This window comes from Puntigrus tetrazona, chromosome 22 (genome assembly GCF_018831695.1).
Source record: "Puntigrus tetrazona isolate hp1 chromosome 22, ASM1883169v1, whole genome shotgun sequence".
Taxonomy (NCBI): domain Eukaryota; kingdom Metazoa; phylum Chordata; class Actinopteri; order Cypriniformes; family Cyprinidae; genus Puntigrus; species Puntigrus tetrazona.
The window spans coordinates 6,006,021-6,031,318 of record NC_056720.1 but is presented as its reverse complement, the minus strand read 5'-3'; the positions used below and the strand labels follow the sequence as shown (position 1 = coordinate 6,031,318).

Here is a 25,298-nt window from a genome sequence, read left to right as displayed (position 1 = left end):
GGCCAATACAGATTAACAGCACATTTAATCCATCCAATCTTTATCACCCTTCACTAAATGAGAGGGTAGATTTATCACTGAAATAAGAGACTGCATGTGATAAGAACCTCAAAAATGAATCACAGCACACGACAGACACCACAAGTGGTCATTTATATAAACATCAGACTTTCTTATTAAAAGGTCAAAAAGAAAGCATCTCACTTTCTAATCACAAACTGATTCATACAAAGTAATCTGATGATTTTCACACTAACTTAAAAAAGCTAATAGGAAATTACAAGGACGTCACAACACATTGCACTAGTCAAGGTCAGAACAGGCGAATGCAGAAAACGTTTTTTAAATGTCAGCTGCGGCGAGGTTATAGTGTGGGAAATGCAGCAGCCATGATGTATGCTTTCCGGCCAGTCTGGCAGACAGCACAGATCGGTCTTCCCATCATACCTGAGAGCGACCTGGGAGTCAAATTATGCCAGTCCTGGCTTGTGCATTCTGAGAGAACGCATCAGTCAACAATGGAAAATTCTAATGCAGGAAAACAGGTGATTACGCTCTTTGCAAGCGTGACAGGTTGATATATTTCAATGTGGGAGGGGATAGTCTGAAATCTGTCTCTCTATGAAAAAACGAAATGACACAAAGCTGTTCTCACACATGACTAACTGAAAGAGAGTATCTGTTGTTTACATGCGAGACTATGTGTTAAATGAAATGCTTACCATGCTTTGAATGAGGACTCTATTTCTCTGTTAGTTCTCAACAGATTCCCTAGTCTTCACCATCCCATAAGGATAATTTTCTGTTGGAGAAAGAGAAACAACAAAGATCTTACACATCAGGCAGAATATTCACCACATTCTATTATTTATTCATATATCATTTTCAGTTCGCTGTAAACACAATGAACCACAGTGAAAATTACCCTTGATCACTGAGTGGAGAAATTGGCATACTACAGCTAACATGAGAGGGAAAATGAGGAATGACCTCTTCGAGAGGCCTTGGCCTGCTTTTCCGCATCCACATGCCTTCCTCTCCGCGAACGGTCACCGGGCCACGTGCCTTGTTATCTCAGAGCAAGTGGTCTGATAAGGAATCCCTCAGCGTTCTCTACTCATACAGACCAACGGCAAGGGAGAGAGAGGAAGGGGGGGTCATCATTACAGCGTAGAAAGCGGCAATCAAAAGCCGCCCCCTCCCCCAAAAAATACTGCCGCCCAGCCCCACGGCTTGGCAAGACATTACAGCGGAGCTTTGTTGAGTAGGCGAGCTGCGCCTCTGTTATTGATGGCTCTACAGACCCCAGATTTCAATAACGCAGACCCAGAGCTTATCTAGAGACGTGGCCACAGTCGCTGCTATTGAAGGAGCGAGACAGTTTGCCCTCTGTCATCAATCAAACCAAGCTCCACACATACGCGCGCAGATGTGCGCGCATCACTTCCATAGCAACCTGTGCCGCACAACGGCTTTAACGCGCAAGCGGGACGTATTAACGCAATTACAATCCGTCACTAAAAGCAGCCGCGTTTATGCAAAACAGTAAAAGATGCATTGCCATTCAGGCCGAGCGCGCGCGCGCGAGAAGCCCTCTTGCGTTTACGCGCGAAGTTGAATTATTGTTCTATAACTACACCGGCATTAAGCCGCCATTAAACTTAATAAACGTAAATTCTGCCCCTGTTCCCGGAGCGTGCGCCTCCCTTCCCCCCACGCTCTTCTGCTCGCAAAGCCTAATCCGACCCTGCCGTGGGGAGCGCAGCAGAAACCCACTCGCCTCGGCCATTCAGTCACGTTCTCCGCGCTCTCATTTTCCGTCCCCTCTGTGACCCGCTCTTTCATTGCGCCAGCGGGGGCGAGGACATTATGCATTTGAGGGGCGCTTCGGTAAGAGGGGTACTCACCCCCCGCGGAGGAAAGAAACCTCCGCTCTCAAAGACATCAATCACACGCCAAGCTCGCCGGGCGCTTTGTCTGCCATTTAATGCAGGTGAGCCAACACCGAATCGAAGCGCGCGGGCTGTTTTAACTTTGTTTCCAATCGCCTCGGCTTTCGAACTAAACAAAAGGATACTATAGGAAAGTTCGCCACGTATTTTACGTCCCTTTAGACCCGCCGTTATTAGACGCTCGGAGCAGAAACGGAATCGGTCAGTCGTTCCCGTCGTCGCGCGGCGCTGCTCAAATTTTATATATATATATATATATATATATATATATATATATATATATATATATATATATATATATATATATATATATATATTTTTTTTTTAATTAATTTATTTCAAAAAATGAAAATAATGAATTACTAACAAAAGAAAATATACCAATATGCAGATTAACAAAAAAAATCTTTTAATTTGCCATTTTGCATACAAAAATAAAGAACACCAAAGCAGGCCTAACGCTAATATATTTTACAAGTGAAAAAAAAAAAAAAAAGATTTTCAATGCCTACCCAAAGACGTTCGCGTGACAGTGTGGCACGGATAAGCCAAAGGCATTAGCAGGCGTGAAAGCAGTTGCGTCGGGTCGGTGTTGTTGATAGAAGAACGCGAGATGATGTTATAAAGTGTGCGGAGCATGAAAGAGAGTGTTAAATGTTTAGCTCCCGAGGTGTGAGTTTTTGCAGCGAGGCCCCGAGCGCGGAGAAAGGAAGGCCGCTGAGATCTCCACCTAGGCGCCCCGGAGGCCCCGCCACCGGCTCTCCGGCTGTGGCAGATCGCCAAGTCTATCGTCCGCCGCGCCGACGCTCTCCGCTGCTCTTAAAGCGGCAGTAAAATGTTTTATAATACCCGTAAGCGGGAGGCGAAGACGAAGGGCGAAAGCTTTTCGAGACACGCAGGTCCGTAGCCTACTAACATGTATCGCATGCCTACGTCAATTCTGAAAAGAGGCCGTCACGCGGATGAGATATTTCATTAAAGCGCGCCATTTCAAAGAGAACTGGTTTGCTGTGAAAGGTACGAGCTTATCTTTATTACCTTAAGCGCAAAGCGTCCAATGTCTAACTGAAAATGAACGTGTCATACGCCGCAGGGTGCTCGGGGTGAAATATCCGTCACTCGTGAATACATTATCCTGGATTATCACACTTTAGCGCAGGCCAATCCCGGACCGATCATTAGAAATAAAGCAGAATATTTATTATTTTTTCTTTCGAAGGGCTCTAAACTTCTCAAACTAGGCTACCTTTAGGAAATGACTGGTTAAACTTTTTAAAACTGTCTTGAATGCACACATTTAGATAACCTAATATTTTCACGCTTGACACACCTGACTAAAAATTACACTTTATACACTGCATAGGCTGAATATATATATATATATATATATATATATATATATATATATATATATATATATATATATATATATATATATATATATATATGATGTGCGGGTAGCCTAACTTTGTTCAAAAACAATCTAGCTCTCGGAGAAATATTAATTTTTATAAAATAATCGACTGACAAGTTTCGAAATAAACAACGAGGGCATGGTAAACCGTTTCTAGGACAGTATTAACCTGGCTTTCATATGAAAAGAAAAAGCAAATCAGTCGCATGGGACATCACTTCCCCCTACGAAGCACACTTTCATAGCGAATCTGTATCTTTTGGTCAAAGGGTCAGTCGACACGCATCCCATTAGCCCACAACGCAAGACCAAACTTTTCATTTTTCTCTCCGAGCGTGCATTGGCTGGCCCATTATATATCTAAAAAAAAAAAAAAGAAGACAAAAACAAAACATTCCGCGGGCAGGGCTCGGATATTTAAGACGCGACGTGTACAAAAGTGATTATTTGCCCGGAGACATTCAGCTGCGAGAAGCGATACGAATTGCTGCGAGCCCCACGCGCTGGCAGCGCACGCATTCCGCGCGCGGCCCCCGCAGCCATTCCTTTCTCGCGCTCACCTCCCTGTCTGCCGCGTGTGCGCTCCGCTCCGCGCCGCTCTGAAATGGTGGGTTGCGTGCGTGTACTCTAGAGACTACAGCGCTGGCTCTAGCCAACCCTCTCTCTCTCTCTCTCTCTCTCTCTCTCTCTCTCTGTCTGTCTCTCTCTCTCTCTCTCCGTGCATGCGAATACAAATCTATAAAAATCGGGTTCTCTGAGACTTCGACTTTTTTTCTTTTATATAAATCCGAATCTTGAACTTCCTTTCCTTCCGCGTAGACCGAACCTAGCCCTCTAACTGTGTTTTTTTTTATTTTTTTTATTTTTTTTGCGCTAATACTCCACGGCGGCCTTCCAGAATTTCGCTTTACTGAACTTGTGATTCTTTCGACAACCGAATCTTTTTTTAGCGAGTCGAATGCAGTCGAATCCGATTCGGTTAATCGGTCGCGTTCGAACCAGAGCTCCGAGAAACGTTCTCCGAAAAAACATTAATAAACTTTTGTCCTTTCTAAACGTTTAAAAAAAGTCAGAGTTAATGACAGAAAACAAGTGCGTTTCTAAGCATTTCCGTATCCTGTTTAATTCCGGACACCCAAACCGAGGCCGTTTTTAGCTCGTGCGCAAGATAACGAGCGGATTACGTGCCTCGTCCCCACTTTACGCGTTAATATAGATCTTGCTATCAGACGTGTTAGGTGACACATTTTGTTCTGCTAATATTAAAAGAGACCACATGATAAAATATTTAAACAGCTTAATGCGTGGATGAAGCCGCAAAGGATTTAATATATATTTTTATTACTTCTAAAGCATTACCTCTTCAGGGCGCGTGGTTCTGTTTTAATCGAGAGCGGTTTTATCATGTCTATGTGTGATGACTTCGCAGCTCATCGCTGGCTATTAATCGTTTTAACTCATATAGCGTTCTCCACTATAATAAGGAGACTGGTAGATGTTTATTAAAGCACCGGTTGGTTACCTAGACGGTTTGCTGAGAGAAAAATAACATCCTCGTAAAAGTTTCGCTTCTCTCTTTTGGTTCCGACTAGAATCTAAAGTGACTGGCATTTTCAAGCCACGTCTTTATAACGTGCACGGTGCATCTGTAGCAAAAGCCCAGCTTTCAAAGTGAGAGGAGGAAAAAAAAAGCAGCGCAAAGAAAAGAAAACAATGTATCCGCGGGTAGGCGTCGCTCCGGGAGCGCGCAGCGATCCGTGCACGCCGGGGCTCCTGCTGCGGCACAAAAGCTCGGCGAAGCGGAGAGGAGAGCTCTCCCGTTTCAGCGCGCGCCGTCCCGCGGGACCGCTCGGACCGAGAAGAAGCTTCAATCAAACCGTGACGTCTCCAGCGGGAGCCAAGCTCCGAAATCCGATCCGCGCGCGTCCCTCCGCCCTCACGCGAACCAAAACGCCGGCGAACGAAGCCAAACGGGGCCGCCAAGACACACACACACACACACACACACAAAAGCAAACTCTGGCAACGCGATTCGGTAAAGAAACCGACTCCGAGAGGACGTCTGCTCGCGGGCGCCCGGGTGTTAAACGCTAAATATTTAATATTCGGCGCAAATGTTTTGCAAATTGTTTTTTTCGCGGGATGACGGATCGATCCGCTTCGACGGGCGCGCGCTATCGATTCACTTCGGAAGCGCAAGCTAAAATTCCAACCAAGAGCAAAAGTCGTTATAAACGCACCGCAAATAAACTTCTTTTGTCCCAAAGAACTTCGCTTTTCATTCCCGCCGTAATACACCTCGAGGCCGAGGCACAGATTAAATGGGAATTCTTAATATAGCGTCGTGTTTATATATTTGACTCAATCACGGGATGTCTCCGTAACCTCCGACGCCGCCAAACTCTTGCAATGCGGCTCGTCTTGATTTCTGCCAGATTCAAGGCCAACATCAATCACTTTAAATACCCCGTGAACTGTGGCACCGGTTTAACTCAGGCCACGACTTGTCGGCCTGAATTCCACCCGCGGGTGTATATGTATAGGGCATTACAATACGGGCCAGACATGTCACACTTTCTCTCTCGCACATCTGACGCTGACATCGGAATATAGGCTGGTCTGTCTCCAGCAGACGGGCTCCGCGGGTGAGGGGACCGTGCGGGCGCGAGCTCGCTATAAATAAACAACCCCGGAGAGCCCGGGGGTCCCGGCGGGGCGAGTCGGGGGACCGGGCGAAGCGAGCGGTTCATGCACGACCGCCACTGCAAAAAATACACGCATGCGTAGAACATAGCAGGTGTCGGGACTAAAAATACTGAACATCGTATCGAAGAGATCGGAACAAATAATGAGCAGGTTGTAGGCTTTTATACAACATTAAACCTGTGGTTGGTTCCACTCTGTAAAGTTTGCGATGTTTGATTTGCGACTAAGTAAAAAGTCTTTTTCAGTTGAACGCTTCAGTGTGTGTGTGTGTGTGTGTGTGTGTGTGTGTGTGTGTGTGTGTGTTAAGGTTCCCATTAGAAGCAGAAAGGGGTTTTCGCATTTAAGGGCGACAGAGAACCTTCCACTGTGTAGCTCTTCAGAAGAACATCCAGGCCTAACCCCCAAAAAAAGCTACAGCCTGCGTGATCCAAAGAGCTCTTTTAATCTAGAAAGAGCTAATGAACCGACTCGAGAACTTCTACAGCCAAACCGGTCTTATTGGGAATCCTTAACGAGAGCCATTGAGGAACGACTTAAGGGCGCGCGCGGCAATAAGGCGTCGGATTGAAAGGCGCTTTTAAAAAACGGACGGTGTGATTGAGTCGGGCTGACGCTCCGATGCCCGAAAAAATCTGCAGTAGCCGTTTAGGCAAGCCTGCGAAAACACGGATGGATCCAGGGCTTTCTTTCTGCCGGGATTCGTACGGATGCGCTCTGGCATGTTTGATTAATAGCGTCCACGGCGCTTTAATTATGCAGAATAGCACGTCGCAAGCATTTAGAAACGAGACTCCCGTGAAAAATTAACCCGCGGGTTTGGCTACGGAAAGCAGGCCAGCAACCAGGGGCCTGCGTTTGCCTCGGCCTAACCAAAAACAACCTTTAGCGAAGCTGTTTTTATCTGTTTCGATTTAAACAGCAACTCGTCGAGCCGACCCTGGGAGCGCGCGTCTGGTTCAAGAGGAGGCGATAATGGTTCGTCGATCGGCCCTCGTGGGAATTAAACCTAGAAACTTTCGGGTCGGCTTGGAATCGACCCCGAGGTTTCCCCACAAAGCAGGCACCCGCCCGCGCGCGACAGCCCCAGCGACGTCCGCTCTTGGACCGCGCGACACACGCCGTGAAGCGGAGAAACGTCGCGTCGGTACGGATCCCAAAAGCGCCTGTCGGGGACAAAGAGCTTCCTCAAACTTCAAAGCGCCCGTGATAGATCACACGCCAAGCCGTCGGCGACTTCAGTCGGTAGGAAGCGGCCAAGCCGATTTCCTCCGGTCCCGGACAGCGAATAACTTTGAGCGCGAGAAGGTCGCGAAGTCTCTTCGTCAACATTCGCGTCCGACAACAAAAGACTTACGGCGTCTCCACAAAGAACGGAGCGCCGTCGGTCCAGCTGGGGCTCAGCCGATAACATTTCATTCATTTTACGTGAATTTTCAAGCTCGTTCCGTCCGCGACGTTTCCTTTAAGTCCTCTCACAAAGCGCGCTGGAGGAAAAAAAAAGAGAGAAAGAAATGGAGGTGACCTCCAAACGCGCGTATATACTTGTTTGGAGGTCACGTCCAGTTCTTGTTTTCTAGGAGACACGAAAGGGACCGAGCTTTGCGATTTTCGCGAGGTTAGCAAGCGTCACATAAAAGGGCGAGGCTCGCGAAATCAATAGCCTGCGCGGCGTATCCCGATCGGAAAAAAGAAAGTCCGCGAGCTTCGGCGAGCGCGCGCCGCCGTCTCGTTACTCAACGCGCGAAAGAAAAAAAAAAACAACGCACGTGAATTTCACAGAAACCAACAGTTCCACAAATCTACGATTTGATTTCGCTATGAACAGGCTGCGACGCGCGCTGAAAAGGTCAGCTACTGAAAAGGAAAGTCCCGTAACGTGGGAAATGATTCGTTAGGCAGCCCCTCGGACTGACAGAAAAAGTAGGTTATACAGATCCGCGAGACGAAAAAAAAAAGAAGCGACGTCTGATGTCCGTACGCAAACACGAACCGCCGGCGAGTCGTGTCAACAGCAGCGTCGCCCGCGATCGCGGCACCGGCCGGCCCGGAGACCAAACGTTAAAAACTTATCCGCGAACGCGAGTTTTAACGTCGAATGCGTCAAAAGCAGCGGGGGCGAAATGCGCGAAACTTCGCGGCTTCAGATAGTTGCGGGCAGGAAAAACAAACCCCCCCTCCGGCTATGCCGAAGGTCCGCGCGAAACCGATCGGACGCGTTTGCCTAGACCGGACAGTGTAACGGAACAAACACGAGCAGATAAAACGTGGAAAACACCAACAACAAAGCGTTAAAGCGTCGTTACCTGAATGCAGTGGTGCGTGTCGTTCATCGAGTCGCGCGGAAAGTGTGGGGTTTCCTCTTTAAATGCAAGTTTGCACTCTTTTAGTTTTTAAGATATGCAAAGATTCCCGTTAAAACAAAGAGGATCCGACGCTCCCGTTGAAAGCTGCATTACTATATAGCCTATATATATGTATAGAACTCAGGTCAGTCTGCTAACCCTAGTTTTCTCTTTGTTTTCAAATGAAGTCCTTCAGAAGTTCAAAGTATCTCCGGACTTGCCGAATACGGATATCCACTCCGGGAGAACGGCGAAGGCGAGCTCCACGTACATCCATGCACCGGCGGTCGAGCGTAATTCCTTCGAGCTGGGGGGGGGGACGGCTCCGGCGCGAATCGCGCGAACGCACAGGTGGCGAAAAATCCCCGGGGCTCCGGCTGAACTGAAAGTCTGCTACACGACGCCTCGCAGCGCCATGTTGGGCTCAGGCGAGACGACGAGCGATCGAGAGCCACGCCGCGAGAACGGCGGCGGCGTGTTCGCTCGTGTGCGCACGGGCCGGTCGTCGCGCGCGCGCGCTGGCGGACCGCTGGCCGACGGAACCGTCACGCGGGCTCCCCTCTGTCTCTTTAATCTGGCGGGCCGATCGCGGAAAAAAAAATTTCCGTCTCTTTGTCCCGGTTCCGATACGCGATATCCCTGGCGCGCTGAGTGCTTTGCGCGACTGCTGCTTGTGTGTGTGTGTGTGTGTGTGTGTGTGCGTCTTTCCGTAAGCGCGTGCAGCGGGGAATGAAAGCTGAGCGCGAGACGCCTGTCTCTCCCTCGCTCGCTCGCTCGCTCTCTCTCTCTCTCTCTCTCTCTCTCTCTTACCCAGAAGGCCAGTCGGGGGAACAACCGCAATTACCATAAACCCAGTAGGCTGCGCTCCCTCTGTACGACTCGATGCGCCCGTGTAGAATACAGCGAGAGGGGGGTGTTTCGCGCCGCGCACGGGCTCCGTAAACAAAATTAATCGGCAGTGCCGCCGAGAGGCTTCTGAAAAACCACAAAACGGTATTTTTGGCTTATATTATAAAGAGAGAAGAGGGGGTAGGCGGATTTATAGGGTGTTTTAAACCTTATAGATGGCTTATGCGGACATAAATATGACACTTTTTTTTTTAAAGAAGAGGAAAGTGTATTTTAAGTGTTCTTAGATTGGTCCAGCGTTAAAATGCTATCCAACGGAACGCTTTAAAAACATTAAACCCTCGTTCGACTTTGTCGGGAACGCGAAGACGCGCTCGAAGTGAAACGGACTTTATTGTGTAACGGGTGTAATTGCGGTATATTGTTGCCAAAATAGAGATCATTAATTGGTTACGGGGACGTTATCGGAAACAAAAAAAAGTAGGCTCGCTGGGGCCTACGGAGACACGAAGCCGGAGCCAAAAAAAAGTCGACGCTGTCAAAAACTTTAGGCTAAAATGAGACGTCAATAGCGCCGACGACGAACGTTATTAAAATGTTAAATGAAATGTTTTCACATGAAAACGTTCTCGGCGCAACGCTGTTTAAAGGTGGTGAGATTCTAAGGAACGTTCTTGTAAACCCGGGAACACGCGATTAATATGTATCCCATTCAAAACTACTGAACTGATTAGCCTAGCAATCGTATCAAAATTCTCAGAACCCCAATTCGGACGTTTGAAATACGTTCCATTTTTCGAGCGTTTGGAACGTTTTAGAACTTTACACGTGCGTCGCGTTCCAATAAGAGCTGGCTCAAGCGGGCTCTGATATGTCGGTGAATACGGCTGGTGTTGTCGTGGCCGCTCTGCGCGAGAGGCTGTTTTCGTCGCGCTCGAAGAGCGGCAGGATAATCGCGCGAGCTGCGTGTGTAACAGGATTGCTCGGGGCTTTGACGGAGGACGTATTGGCCACCGCCTGACGGGCAAACCCTTCCCCCCACACGCGAGCGTCATCCCCGGGGGAGGCGACCCGGAGGTCACGGCGCTGGGGAACGCGCTTAAAGAGCTCGGGAACGTGCTGCATTCGCGTCCGAACGGAACCGGGGAAGGGGAACGAGCGCAGCGTAAATGTTCAACATTAACCATAAGCGTATTCATCAGTTATGCGTCTAGAAAGATGAACGTTTAAAGCCTGCTGCCGTTCAAGTTCTGTGTAGTATGTTGTTTCGTCGAATAAAAGCAATACATGTCCATCTGCGGTGGTTTGTTTTTATTATTGCTGTAAATAAAGCGCGTTTATGACTTCAAATGTGAGGCAAAATATGTCTGGGCAAAATGTCGTAGCGTGAAATCCTGCCTAGAGTCCAGCTAGAATTAACCAGTAGCAAATAAGACCCGAATCAAACGAAAACAGACACCGTTTGAACGCTATAAAATGCACAGTTCTGAAAAGATAATAAAAAAAAAAAGCGATAACGTTATCTAGTGATAACAGACGATGCCTCTTCGAGATATGCGAGAGTGTATGGAACTATGAATTTTTTTCAGACGTGCATGTTTAAACGAATCCCGAAATAAACAACCCATTGGGCCTGATCTAACGCGGTGAGGGCCTTATAGGATATTAGGATTCTTCAGCTCGCACAAACGCTCCCCATTCATTAAAATCTAAATAAATAAGAGGCGAGCGTGGTGGGCTTTTGTATTGTTGTTTAATCTGATCTCTTCAAGGCCGCCCCTACCTTCCCCCCATGCGGCCTTCATTTATACATGCATGGGGTCTCTCTCTCCCCCCGTCCCGCCCTCTCCAGCTCTCCATTGTGTTCGGTGCCCGAGGCGCTCTGCTGCGCGTTTTCTCGCGGAATAAAGAGACAGAGGAAGAAGAAGAGACGAGTGAGTGGCCATCAGCGCCGGTGTTAATGTCCGCTCATCGAGACTTTGTCACTTACAGGCGTGATCTGTCATTCAGACCCGTCAGACCAGCAGACATCTATCTATCTATCTGACTGTCTGTCTGTCTATCTATCTATCTATCTATCTATCTATCTATCTATCTATCTATCTATCTATCTATCTATCTATCTATCTATCTATCTATCTATCTATCTATCTATCTATCTATCCACTGTACATATCTGTCTGATACAGATCGCCATGCAGATCTAAGCTTCATTGACATGATAAATAAAATACAAAATTAAAAAATATTAAATAAAATATTTCAAAATAAAGATAAAAAAGTAAGGCCTATCCAAAGCACTTTCAATAACAATAAACGTTCATGATAAACGTATATATATATATATATATATATATATATATATATATATATATATATATATATATATATATATATATATAAAAAAACAATTACACAAACGTTATTATTATTATTGACATACATGACTTGCAAGACGTGCAATATTTTATTAGGCTACTATAAATAAATAAAATGTTATTATTTTAATAATAATAACAAAAAATATATATAAAAAAACTAATTCAAATAAAGGAATTGTCAAAAGCAAGCGCTGGCATACATAGTTCGGTGCAGTGCTTTATTATCCTAACTTTAAAATAAACAATAAAATATTTTCGCTTATTTTAAATGTGAAAAACATTATTATTATGTAAAAAAAAAAAAATTAAACAAAAATAATTAAAACGTTCTCTCTTCTATGCAGGCTCCTGTTTTATTTTTAACTTTTTTTTTTTTTTTTTAATATATCATATATTTATTAAAATGCACATCTTCACATAATAACCCTGAAGCAATATTTAAAATATTTACGATTCATAAATACCTTTTAAACAACAATATATATATATATATATATATATATATATATATATATATATATATATATATATATATATATATATATATATATATATCTTAAAAATCTTACACGTCTGTAACTGTTATTAATAATTTACACGCTCAGATGGCTGACGCGGATCTTCCGCAGCGTTAGCCTGATATCAGGGTCATTGTGTCGGCGGTGTCCCGTTGGGTGGGCCGATGGCCGGGTCAGTCTAATTGTCTGCTATTGAATTACCTAATGGAATGTGAAAATCAGAGGAGGCGTGTCACGGGGTCGCGCTCGGCGCGCTCCAGTCCCACTGCTCAGGGCGAGGACGGACCTCAAGCGAGGCACTGCGCGGGACAGAGACGGGACACGGGGCTCTCGAAACGATCGCGTTAAACGGATTATGCCGTGCGTGATTCTTTGGACGTTTGGTATTGACCGAAAAAACGAGCTGTGCAGCCCATGTGCGTGCCTGAACGTCGAGGAATGAGTGCAGTGTAACTGTATTTTACACCAGCATTTTGCTAATTCGTTTACTGTTACAGTAAATTATATGTTTATGTGGTTTATATATATTATTAACTGAAATAGCAAGCAGAAAATGTGTAAAAAAAAAAAAAAAGTCCTACAATGTGGGTCGAAAGACCTAAAATAGACAGTTTTCAATGCCATTCTCAGTGTTTCTGATGTTGGATGGGTTAAATAAAACCATAATGTGCATCAACTCTCTATCGCCTGTTTTTGAAAAGTAAGATACCATGATTTTGTCATATAGTTTTAATATCAAACGCGTTTTTCAACGTCTTGTTCATCACCAGTATAGATTCTGATGATCAGCCTACAGCTCACCGAGATTATATATATATATATATATATATATATATATATATATATATATATATATATATATATATATATATATATATATATATAAAACTACTGAACTGATTAGCCTTCCCTATATATATATATATATATATATATATATATATATATATATATATATATATATATATATATATACATTTTTATATAAATAACTAATGCATGCAGCATTTTTAGTTCTATTTCAACCCAGACTTTGCTTTCAATATATTATGCTTTGACTTATTGACTTGGTTTGAAATATCGTGAGTCATATAAGGCTTCTCGACCGAACATATGGGGCATCTGCGTTAGAAGACACGTGAAAATAATCTCAGAGGCGCGGGGAAGTGATCGGAGATGAACGCGGGCGACGCGGGCGCTTAGCGACGGAGCGAGAGCTCCTCCAAGCGGATAACGAGGGTATTACAAGAAAACCGGCGAGCTTTGGAGAGAAAGATCAACGGTACAAGGCTCGGGAACGCACGAGCATGTTCTTCAGATTGAATTCAAATAGATAAATGTATATAATGTACGTGTACATCAATTATTTGACCTATGAACTGCTAGTTTAACTCAAGTGGTGTTGAGTCAAATCAATAAGCTCTAATTATACAGAATTATTAAAGCTAGAAGTTTTTGTGTGGGCTAGCCTACTTTTCAGCTGAACTATCAGTATGTTGTTGTTGTAGCATGATCCGTCGAACAGTTTTTATTTTTAAGTCGAAATCACAAAACTCTTTATAAAAACATTAATCAAGTTCAGTGTTAAACGAGGCATGAAAAAGAAACCGTGCAGACTGAATGCTTACTAACCGGTGGCTCATGATGACCAGAATCATCACAGACATGTCACGTGTCCTAGATAGATAGATAGATAGATAGATAGATAGATAGACAGACAGACAGACAGACAGACAGACAGACAGATAGATAGATAGATAGATAGATAGATAGATAGATAGATAGATAGATAGATAGATAGATAGATAGATAGATAGATAGATGAGACAGACAGATAGAACAGATATATAGATAGATAGATAGAAAGAAAGAAAGAAAATAGATAGATAGATAGATAGATAGATAGATAGATAGATAGATAGATAGATAGATAGATAGATAGATAGATAGATAGATAGATAGATAGATAGATGAAGACAATGACAGATAGAACTACAGACAGGTATATAAAGGCAGGAATAGGATAGAAAGAAAGAAAGAAAATAAACTTAAAGATAGACAAAGAGAGAGAGAGAGAGAGACAGAGAGTCAGTGTGATAGATAGATAGATAGATAGATAGATAGATAGATAGATAGATAGATAGATAGATAGATAGATAGATAGATAGATAGAGAGGGTCACTTTACTGTTTTTTTTTTTTTTTAGGTGATAATTGTTTAACTGGCTTTACAAAACTACGTTAGCCGGTAGATTCTCATGATCGAACGTTTATGTTCATTATGAGCGAATTAGTGAAGTTTAGTTTAGTTTAGTTTAGTTCAGTCCCGCGGAAGCCGACGCGCTACAGGAGCGGCAGTGACGTCATGACGCACGACGTCACGCGGCAGGCCCGTGTCATGTGACCGGTTCTGCGAGGAAGCCAGTCCGTCAGAAATACCCTGGCGAGATGAGTCCAACGATTATTAGCACGGCGTTCGCGCTTTTGGGCCTTTTATCAGGTAAATTGACGTTATACCTTATCTCTTAGGTGTGCGTGACTTTGGTTCGCCGGGTCGGTGTGTTTGTAGCGTTTGTTTAATGTAATAATGGCGACTGCAGTGAGATGCTGTAATCCGCGGTCGTGTCAATCGATCCGGTTTCTCTCGGTTATACGGTTAAATTAATTGAATCAAATTAATGTATGCGTATTTGCTGCGTTGCTGTGCTTGTATGTTGTATGTTGTGAAACGCGAACGTTTTTGTCACGAAATGTTGACAGTGAATAAGGAAGCCCCGTCAAGTCATGTGACAGTCATGGTTCATTAAAAAAATCCTACATTGTTGAGCAGTATTATGGCTATGATAGTATTACGATTTTTTTAAAAAATGGTTATTGTGCTAGGAACGAGCTTTTTAGTCTGTTAAATTGGAAATGTTCTCGTACGACTTCAAATTAAGACAGTTATGTATTTTTATGTACTCAGAAATCCCCATTTTATGCAGTGGACGTATTCATGTTATCAATATGCGACATTATTTGGAAAATATTTAGTTTGTGTTACATTATTTAGCTGTTTTTACTGCTCTACTATGATACGGTACTGCAAGATGTGTTCATAATAATTTTCATATCTCATTCGCACTCACTTAGCTAAATCCTGTACTCATTTTTTTGCAAACCTTTCGGATGACCTCCAAAAGTCACTACGTTACACTTCGAAATGTCAAAGCAAGTGTCGTTCGTTTCCAAGAAAGATTGCTGTAATGTATCGGCGTTGTCTTCTGTGCTGTTTCCCATCAGGTGTTTTGGGGGACAGCCTGACCGTCCTGCGCAGCCCACCGTACGTGACTTTCCAGGATGGACAGTGGGCCATATCCGGAGAAAAGGTGCCCGATCTGGTCGCCCTGACCATGGGCTTCTCCATCCGTGAGGTATAACCTCCATCTGTTTATGACTTGTGCCGTCTTCGCGTAAAAGCTGTAGTAAGCTTGCGGTGTTGTTCGCAGGATCTCGACTGGCCAGGCCTCGCCGCCGGCTCTCTTTTTCAACGCCCGCGTGCAAACGCTCTGATCGTCGTGCGCGGCTTGGACACCCTCGACTTTCCGAAAAACATTTCCTCTTACCCTCTGGAAAATGTGAGTGACGCATTCTCACGCGCACGAGCTATTTTAGCCGGGCTTTGCCTCTCTTGTTCTGGGTTTACGCCTTCGGTTCGACGCGTGGGTTGTGACTTTAAACCTTTAGTTTTGTGAAAATGAGGATGTTTCAGGATTGTGAAGCCGTGTAGTTTCCCTGCCGGACTTCTCTTATTGCGTATCACGAGAGTGATGGCACTGCTTTGTCTGTCTGTCTCTGTCCGGTTTCAGCCGGTTCCGTTCACTCTGGACAGCGTGGCCAACAAGGTGCACACCCTGTTCGCTGGCAGCACTCCTGTGGTCTTGCAGCTCGCCCCCAGCGAGGAGGTAGGACCTCAGTGAATTTCTGACACTTTGTGACACACACAAAAAAAACACGCAAAGGTGCAAACGAGATGCTTAAAATCTGATTGAGGGGAAAAAAAAAAAAAAATGCAAAGTTAAATCGACTGGTTTTTAATTCTAGAAAATTAGCCTTTTTACGCAGTGGTACGTTTTTATATAAAAATAACGTTTTTAATTATTGTTCTTTTATCTCATTGTCGCTGATACGGCATTTAAAATGCTGTTAATTAAAAAAAAAAAAAAAAAAAAAAATTGGGGTTTTTTTGGTTTGGGGAGATTCTTACGAAGTCATAGAGGATGTCGATGCAACGACGAACCCGGAACGTTATTAACAAGCATCTGATATTAAGACGTGCCCTGATTGTGTGTTTCAGAGGCTGTATATGATGGGAATGGCCAACACCGTGTTTGAGGACCTGCCCGTGACTCTGCAGCAGATCCGTGGACGTCTGTCCCAGGACGGCTCCGTCCTCACGTCCCTTCCCCTCATCTCTCTCAGCCGTAATAACGAGGTGAAGGCTCGTGGCGTTGAGATCTGCTTTGTCCGTAGATGTCAAATGGCGAATTAAAAATGTATTTATATGTCATTGCTGATAGCCTCGTGGGCGGCGCACCAACATCGGAGGATCTTTCCAGATCCTGCCCTTCTCTAGCTGTCTATCTTTCTATCAGGGCTGCACTTAAATATGATCAATATTTTTCATTTTAAAAGGTGTGTTCCCTCCTGTGGCCACAAGGGGCGCTAAATATTAAGCACGTTTCTTCAGGACTATCTTTGCAAAAAGGACATAAACGGTATAATGTTTTTATAGTTAATGCAAAAGACGGAAAAATAAAAAAAGCACTTTCTTTAGCGCAAGATGCAGTTGACGAGCACATTTTTTTGCATCCAATTTGTATTTTCATTTTAACATTTTTAAAATGAATATTTGCCTACGATCTATCACTTGTCAGTGTTTTAAACTGAAGCGGTTTTTCATTCGTAGCGGGAAGTAGCTTCTAAAAATATAGACATGTGAAAGTAGTTGCTGCCGATAGAAACCATCGTTCGGTGGATGCATGTTGTTTTTTTTGCATGTGGTTTTAATGTGTTCGTGCGGTGGTCTGTGTGTTTCAGGCTGATCTTCTCTTTCTGTCTGAGGTTCAGGTGCTGTATGACATTTCAGCTCTGGTGAGTTTGTCAGTACCCGTGCGCTTCATGACCGTTTGCTCCACATCAGCCGTGCCTGATTTTTTAACGTAAAATTTTACATAAAATTTTTGTCCCGTTCGGGTTCATAAATCTATATTAAAACGCTTATGATAATCTGTGCAACCAATTAAATTGCATTAAAAAAAAATCCAATTTACTCCACGGACTGAAGCGTATCTTTCTGTTTGCTGCAGTTGCAGAAACACAAGCATCTGGCTAAAGACCCGGCTCCTGACCTGTACTCTCTAGAGCTGGCGGGGCTGGAGGAGATCGTCCGGCGTTACGGCACAGACTCTCCTCAGTACGCCGACGCTACCAGGATCCTGACCTCCGCTCTGCAGAAGGTATGGGAGACTGCGCCGCGTTGTGGCGCTTCACTAACACATTAACTTTCTATTATTTCATTTAAATAATGACTATTAAAAACTAAGTAGTATTAAAAATGACAGTTAGAAAAAAATCTAACTAATTCTAAGTATTAGTAAATTATTTGATCATGTATTAATATCTCGGTATCTACTAAGACAGAGCATTTTACGCAAAGTATGTTAATTTTACTGTACTTTTATTTTTACTGTACTTTTAGTGTCCCATATTGTACGTTTTTGGCGTTTTATTTGTCCTTTTCTTTACTTTTAAGCAGGAAAAACTGTGTCAAACTGTTAATATAACAAGTTTAAAGCCAAAGCATTTAAAAGACCTGTAACCCCCAATAAGCCAACTTTTAGGTTATTTATAATTATCGTTCCTTTAACGTATCTATCATGCATTTTTAAATGCATTTCTCTCCTTGTGTACGAATATAAAATGGTGGTACTGAACAATACGTATAAAAAGTATCGCTTTTTCGTTAAAACCTGTTTGTTCGCGCATGTGCAAAGTTTGCAGACGACGTCAGCAGCGTCTACGCAAACAACGCGGTCGTAGAAGTGGTGACGGTGAAGACGTTTGAAGCCCCTCTGACCAGAAAGTCGCGCTCCATCCTTCAGATCGTAAGTATAACCGCGACGCGCTTTTCTGCAAGCAAACATTTCTACGTAGAAAAATGCTTTTGGATCAGCTCCGCGTTCTCAGCGTTGTTCTCATTCGTCAGGGTGCGAGGAGAAAAAATCGCTTCAAGACCACTTCCGTAAGACGCCTAACGTAAATGGCATAGACGGTAGTTCGTTTTATAGAAATGCTAGCGTGTGCTTTCGACTTAGCGACCCTCAGCCCGTGGTTGTTCCGAAACTAAAAGACGCTTGCAGTACAGTAGAAACCCCATCCGCTGACTCGCTTTTAAACATGTAACGCTAGCTTGTGGTTGTTTCAGAGTAACCAAGGCAGCCTCTACAACCTGGCCTACAAGTACGACTACGATTACGCCGTGGTCTTTAACATTGTCCTGTGGCTGATGATCGTGCTGGCTTTATCCGTCGTCGTGATCTCGTACAACCTCTGGAACATGGATCCCGGGTACGACAGCATCATCTACAGGATGACCAATCAGAAGATCCGGATGGACTGATGACCCGCCCCTCGCACCCGTTCCTCTTTTGTGTTGTGCATTCCAGTTTGTTTTTATTTTTGATGTTCGCGCACCACTTGTACAAACGCTTCGCCTTTACGGGCGCAATCAAACGCAGATTATTTATTGATGCCCGTCGATAGATGGAGAAACACGATTGTTTTTGCGATCTTTAATTGCTGTATCTTGTAGATTTGTGAATCTACCGAAGAGGAACGCCCGATGTTAGGATGTAAAGAATCGAAATTTCACTCTATTTATTGTTCGTTGTGCTGTTTTTTTCCTCCCGGATACTGGATGTGGTGTAATCGCTCCATTCCGTGTACATTTTGTGTAATTAAATGGGATATTCATTGAATAGAATTATATAGTAGAAAGTATGGCGTTGAAGTGTGGATGTTTGTTGTGTAACTCACAGGCCGTGACCGTTTATTAAACCGTTTATTATAAAGGCGATATCGAAGTAAAACAGTGACGACAGCTAAATAAAACTAAGACAGCTGTGTAATATATTAGTGTGACTAATATAGCAAAAACTTTCTTGTCCCTTCAGGTCGACTTAAATGATACCAAACGGTCATATTTGAAGGGGAAAAGTCTTAGTTTGCATCGCTGTCAGCAGTGTAATATTTATATCATAAACGGCTGTTAAGTATTGAATGTTTTGCTAGTTTCATCTTAGCTTGACGTCTTTTACCTCTGGAAAGACTAAACCCCGCCCACTTTGATTTGATTGGCCAATAGTCAGCGGGTATTTCGACGAGGGCGGTTGAACGCCAAGAACAAGAAAAAACGTAACTTAAAACGTAATTAAAAGCTATAATGGTGCAGATATGTAATATCCTCACCCTAACAGTGTCTATAGCGGTTACGGCCTCGGTTGTGTGTAGATGTTATTGTGTTGTAATGTGTAACCGAATTAAAAAAAAAAATCCATCCGTCTCTTAAAACAAGTTTTAATTTCTTGATGAGTCACAAGTGCATGTCGCCACACTTTGCTGAGGAAAACAGTGTTACTTTTCTGAAAAATAAATAAATAAATAATTGCACTGTATTCAACGATATTGAACCCTAGGCATTGCTTTTTACTAGTTTAAAACTTTAATGCGGACATTTCACTGCCGTTTGTTTTTGTTGTTGTTTTTTCTTCTAGCAGAAACAGGAAGTAGAACATTTTACCAGTTCATGATAAGCATAACAAAACTCCAGTCAGTGTTGCACAACAGACAGCTCATCTCTAGACCGTCATCTTGTGCTTTGTTCAAATCTGTCTCATGAATAGCGTTTCTGCCCTTTTGTTAGGGACCTACCACTAGTAAAAAGTGTTTTTCTGATCTACTTTATTAATTGCAATCAATAAAATCAAACAAATAACATACTTAATAATAAACTAGTTGTGTTTAACACACATTAGCATTAGCCGGGATTAATAAACGTTGTTTACTGTAATTTAACGGCAATGCATTGAACCTTTTAAACTCTACCAACATCTATCAAGATGGACATGAGGTATAGCACGCATCCAAAATTTAGTATTTTATAAATTTAAGTAAATGACGTGGTTGTATTCAAACAGCGACAGAACCACACATTGACCTTTATAAAGACTGATCCTATACCGAAAAGGATACATCCACAAGAGATATCAGACTATTGAAGAACTTTGCAAGATGCGAGATGCATTGATTTCCGCTCGCGTCGATCCGGGATGCAGCGTCGGCTTCTGGAGAAGGACGTAAGTGCTGCTCATCTGAACGGGATTTTCCCTTCTCGAATATGTGGGCAACTCGATTTCAGAATACTGCGAGGGCAAAAACAGTGAAATTAGCCGCTTTATCAAGCTCTTTGCCAATCTGTACAACGTCCAGCTAACTACGTGTTTCGCAATTGCTTGAGATGTTTCGCAAAAACATCTTCAGTTGCGAAACGACCAATGGGTGCCTTCAGATCGACCCTGGAATGACTTCAGGCACTTTAACCGTTGCCTTGAAATTTAGGACTTGTATTATGAACTTCAATGGCAGTTAAATCCTATAGCTAAATCATTCTTACCTGTGCGTTGTTTAAGTCCTCGATCTGCTCTAATGGGACGTTCTGGAGCCGCTGTCGACTTTGTCTCGACTTCTTAAGTTTAGGAATAAACAGACCTACAGAATAGCACGTCACGTTTTGGTTACGTGGCCAAGAAATCAATCAATAAAATACTCGAATGCGTTAAACCCAAACACTAAACCCACCTATTATTGCAATAATCAGCGCAAAGTTCAGTAGGATGGACGCGACGGTCAAAATCTTGTGAAACTCAAACGCTGTCTCGTATTGTTGTTCCTGGTCTTTGTTTTCTGTTTGCTTTTGATCTTGGGGGGATTCTGTTCAGGTAGAATTGTTATTTTTGCAATGAGTTAGACGTAGAGCGTCAAATAGATCATTTTCAGATCATTCATAGTTATAAAAGTAGCCGTGCTTCAATTATAAATGTGATTAAGACATGCTTACCAGTGCTGTGAAGTCTGGTGCCGTCGCTGATCTGTAGTGTTTGGTTTGGTTTTGCACAATAATATATTCCTAATTCATTAATAGTCAGGTTTCGAATAAATAAACGGCTTAAAGTCAGTGATGAGTATTTGTCTTTCAGTCTTTGGTCTTTTATAAAAGATGATGTAAATTCTGATGAGAAAGTTCTCAGTATGATCACCGGAGAGTCTGTGGGTCTCTGGAAGAGCCAGTAAATTTCTTTCACATCAAGAGGACAGTCTAAAGTAATGTTTCCCCCTAAATTCACCCGTTTATCGGTCAAACTCTCCATAGTGTGACACACCAGCAGACCTGTGAAGACAAACACGCGGCAGAAAGCTAATCCTTAAACCTGAAATGCTGTCCATGTTAAAACGGCACAGAAAACGCACAGGAAGTAACTTACAGAAGAGCAAAAGTTGCGCTGTCCTCATTCTGTGGTCGCTTTGCTCGTATGCAGTAAGATGGTTAGCTTAACTGAGAGTCAGGGAGGAAGTGCTACCACAGAAAAAATTAGATGGAAACCACCAGACACCCTTGAAAAGAGGATGTATGTTGAACTTGCACTGACCAGACTGTTTACCGTCATTAAAGCGTTCAAGAAGTTGCTGAGATAAAGCGCTTGTGTTGCCAAAGCGATTTCAGCCGCCTATAGGTTTTATTTTTCATTCATTCAATTACTGTATATATCGCCTAAACGATAAATCAATGGATTAAAACCCTCCGACCAAAATCCTAAGCTTGTTTGTCTGGATGTGGTGTTTTTTTTGGATGTGGTTTTGCTGACCTAGTTTCGCGTTAGCAAATACGGGTTTTATGTATGTTCTGTACAAGTAGGACGCTGCGCAAGTTTCTGACGATGCTCTTCAAAGTCTTTCAAAGTTAACCCAGAGAACATCAAGCGAATCCCTCAACGCTTGTATAACCAAGGGAGTAAAACGCCGCACATTGTCTGAAAGGCCACATTAAATGAAGAAACAACGTTTTCGTGATGTTAGCGAAACACAGTGAGATGCGAGACTGATTTCTCAGAACCTTCTGACTGTACGAAGCACACGAAAGTAAATGATTGAGTTCGTTGTGTGTTACGTTTGCAAAAGTTGAACTTTCTGGTCTTTTCCTACATTCGTAGGTGATCAGTTGGCGCCAGCTCAAAATAGACTGCACTGAATTACATTAAAACACGTATCTTGAAGAAAAATGTATATTTTGGGACAAAAAATGGAAGCAAAAATAGCCTGAGAGGGTTAGCCCCAGAATAGTGTTTGAAATAAAACTTGGTGTATTATATGTTAAACACGTTTATATAATGTAGTCTAAATGTACTCTTTTTAACATCAGCTGGTAGAGGGCGCTGTATTTCAAGGCCATTTTTGATGACTATAGCCAGGTTAAGAGATGAAACTTTGCTCTGTTTGTATACACACAACCATGTAGAAGAGGACTTGTGTTCTTGACAACGGATGCTTACATTATTTTTGAAGCGTTCGGTCGGAGAAAGTAAAACACAAGGTTGAATAGATGTACTGAATGTGTTTTTGGGGTGAGCTAATCTTAGCCTAGTAATAAATTATTATCGTTCACACACACACACACACACACACACACACACACACACACACACACACACACACACACACACACACTTTCTTATTTAGCAGAATGGGTTCAGAGCTCTACTTCAGAAAACTACAGAACAGTGGCTAAAGTCATATATCCGCCAGTTCATTGCTTTAACACTCTGCAGTTTGCCACTACACCAGTGTAAAGAAACACGAAGATTATTCAGTTCTCTTTAGACAAACTTGAGCCAGTTCAAGCAAGCTGATCCAGAGCTGTGAGAAAACAGAGCGTAGCAAGACGATAAAGACATTAAATACAAACAGGAACCAAAAGACTCACGGCAACAGCATTACATAAGCTTTACAGGTCAAGTACAGTAAGCCTGTTTATTGGCATTGAAACATGGTACTAAACAATCAAAACATAAATGTACAATTTGATGATTAACAAAACACATAAACAGCTCATTTTTTATCATATACATGTTCGTAACACCAAGCTTGCATTAAAAAAAAATCGCATATAAAGCAGGTAAATATAGTAGTACGTATTTCTTTTTTCTGCTTTTTAATTTTACGTCACGCGTCCGAAAGCCTGAATTAAATAATGAAGCCACTCAATATAAACATGGATTTTTTTAAATGATCAAAACAAAAAAAAAAGCAAAGTCTTCCTGAAAACACTGACATTTTTGCGTTATAAATGTCTGACAAAACATCAACAGTCAAGCTAATATCATCTTTACTCATTATTCAGCACAATATACATATCATTAAACCCTACGAGGCGTTTTAATCTCGATTATATATTGTGTAAATTTTGTCGTGGGCTTTTGAAAACTTCTGTCGGTCGGGTGAAAGAGAGAAAACTGCACTTCAGAAAACTGCAAGATAAAAGATCATTTAGCTTCTAATAATCATATTTACTGGACACGTTGAACTGAAAAAGACTGTCGTACCTCTTCATCATTTATACTGTAAAGCCGCTCCGGTTCCTCGTCTTGTTTTTGTCGGTGTCTTTTCTTACACACTTGAAGTTTGATCTGCAATAGGCCTGAAACCACACCAACGTTTACGCTCAAGCGTTGTTCAGTAGTTTTAAGCATTAAAAAGAAAGGTATCATATCCTATTGCGCGCGTAGAGACCTGAAATCTCACCTATTATTGCCAAAAGCATGGCAATATTTGGTACGAGGCACAAAACCGCGAGCGATTGCTGTTTATTCGTGCACTGCGAGTTATTTTTTGATTCCGTCTGATTGCGATCTCGAACAGCTTCCTCTGAACAGAAAATAAAAGGGTTTGGTGTTTGGTAATACCTAGCATGCATCGATGTCGCGTAGACCTCTGGTAGAAACTAAGCTTTTAGATCATTCCCAGGTATAACAGCAGATCATTTTAGAAACACTTACCAGTGCTGTGAAGTCTGGTGCCGTCGCTGATCTGTAGTGGTTTGTTTGGTTTTGCACAATAATATATTCCTAATTCATTAATAGTCAGGTTGCTAATAAATAAACGGCTTAAAGTCAGTGATGAGTATTTGTCTTTCAGTCTTCGGTCTTGTATAAAAGACGATGTAGATTGTGATGAGAAAGTTCTCAGTATGATCACCGGAGAGTCTGTGGGTCTCTGGAAGAGCCAGTAAATGTCTTTCACATCGAGAGGACAGTCTAAAGTAATGTTCATCCCTAAATTCACCCGTTTATAGGTCAAACTCTCCATAGTGTGACACACCAGCAGACCTGTGAAGAAACGCACAGATCAGATTGCTCTGTATGATCTAACATTGTGAGCAAATACACTTTTTAAACGATTTGAACCTTACAAAACCAATCAAATCATAAAAACCGAGTAGCTTACCGAAGGCTAAAAGCTGCACCGTCCTCATTATGTGGCTACAGTACATAGCTCAGGACCATCTGAGCAAAAACTGCTTCTGCAAACTAAAAGGGGAAACCTGTACGTAACACAGTAATATGAAAAAAAAAGACACCAGAGAAGCGTGCGCTCATATTTACCACAATGTGTCCCATTGTACGCAAACTTAACATATCACCTAGACCAGAGTTGAAGCCAGCTAACCCCTAAAACAGACGTTAAAAACCAGAAGACTGACTACAGCGTTCACCAGTCCGGTTTTATTCATCAAATACTCAACACAGCCTGTTGATTGACAACGAAATGCATGAATCATTTACACAGTTCATAAACATACAATCTGCATATTAATAGCACAGCACGAAACATTTAATCAGCTAACTAACTGTGAACATTGCATAGAATTTTATTGTTTTATATATATATATATATATATATATATATATATATATATATATATATATATATATATATATATATATATATAGTCATAGATAAACCACACCCTACCAGAAAAGGTAT

The 25,298-nt window shown here is 42.6% G+C and overlaps 4 protein-coding genes across 4 annotated transcripts in view; 1 reads left to right on the top strand and 3 right to left on the bottom strand.

The window, feature by feature from the left end:
- The window catches only part of bcor (BCL6 corepressor), a 47,915-nt gene extending 38,602 nt beyond the window's left edge, over window positions 1-9,313 (bottom strand). Inside the window, 2 exon segments of the mRNA XM_043222542.1 lie at window positions 723-802; window positions 8,376-9,313. Coding sequence (XP_043078477.1) covers window positions 723-725 — 3 coding nt within the window. The 5' untranslated portion in view covers window positions 726-802; window positions 8,376-9,313.
- Window positions 9,314-14,509: 5,196 nt separating this feature from the next.
- atp6ap2 (ATPase H+ transporting accessory protein 2) lies at window positions 14,510-19,884 on the top strand. Its single transcript, XM_043222769.1, has 9 exons — window positions 14,510-14,661; window positions 15,444-15,574; window positions 15,650-15,778; window positions 16,010-16,105; window positions 16,498-16,635; window positions 17,241-17,294; window positions 17,510-17,659; window positions 18,197-18,307; window positions 18,628-19,884. Exons 1-9 carry the CDS (start codon window positions 14,610-14,612, stop codon window positions 18,820-18,822), a joined length of 1,056 nt encoding a protein of 351 aa, XP_043078704.1. The 5' UTR covers window positions 14,510-14,609; the 3' UTR covers window positions 18,823-19,884.
- On the bottom strand, window positions 19,763-21,837 carry LOC122327524. Its single transcript, XM_043222947.1, has 5 exons — window positions 21,743-21,837; window positions 21,319-21,648; window positions 21,060-21,191; window positions 20,875-20,969; window positions 19,763-20,623 (listed from the first exon to the last, which is right to left on the bottom strand). The coding sequence occupies exons 1-5, from the start codon at window positions 21,768-21,770 to the stop codon at window positions 20,468-20,470; spliced, it is 741 nt and encodes a 246-aa protein (XP_043078882.1). The 5' UTR covers window positions 21,771-21,837; the 3' UTR covers window positions 19,763-20,467.
- Window positions 21,838-23,132: 1,295 nt separating this feature from the next.
- On the bottom strand, window positions 23,133-24,837 carry LOC122327535. Its single transcript, XM_043222967.1, has 5 exons — window positions 24,759-24,837; window positions 24,311-24,640; window positions 24,057-24,179; window positions 23,858-23,952; window positions 23,133-23,782 (listed from the first exon to the last, which is right to left on the bottom strand). The coding sequence occupies exons 1-5, from the start codon at window positions 24,802-24,804 to the stop codon at window positions 23,672-23,674; spliced, it is 705 nt and encodes a 234-aa protein (XP_043078902.1). The 5' UTR covers window positions 24,805-24,837; the 3' UTR covers window positions 23,133-23,671.
- Window positions 24,838-25,298: the final 461 nt, after the last annotated feature.

Coding starts and splice junctions, on each gene's coding strand:
- atp6ap2 (XM_043222769.1), top strand. CDS start 14,610: ATGAGTCCAACGATTATTAGCACGGCGTTCGCGCTTTTGGGCCTTTTA. Junction 14,662..15,443: donor GCTTTTGGGCCTTTTATCAG/GTAAATTGACGT, acceptor GTTTCCCATCAG/GTGTTTTGGGGGACAGCCTG. Junction 16,106..16,497: donor AGCTCGCCCCCAGCGAGGAG/GTAGGACCTCAG, acceptor TGTGTGTTTCAG/AGGCTGTATATGATGGGAAT.
- LOC122327524 (XM_043222947.1), bottom strand. CDS start 21,770: ATGAGGACAGCGCAACTTTTGCTCTTCT. Junction 21,192..21,318: donor CACCAGACTTCACAGCACTG/GTAAGCATGTCT, acceptor CTACCTGAACAG/AATCCCCCCAAGATCAAAAG. Junction 20,970..21,059: donor GCTGATTATTGCAATAATAG/GTGGGTTTAGTG, acceptor GCTATTCTGTAG/GTCTGTTTATTCCTAAACTT.
- LOC122327535 (XM_043222967.1), bottom strand. CDS start 24,804: ATGTACTGTAGCCACATAATGAGGACGGTGCAGCTTTTAGCCTTCG. Junction 24,641..24,758: donor GGTGCAGCTTTTAGCCTTCG/GTAAGCTACTCG, acceptor GTTTCTTCACAG/GTCTGCTGGTGTGTCACACT. Junction 24,180..24,310: donor CACCAGACTTCACAGCACTG/GTAAGTGTTTCT, acceptor TTTTCTGTTCAG/AGGAAGCTGTTCGAGATCGC.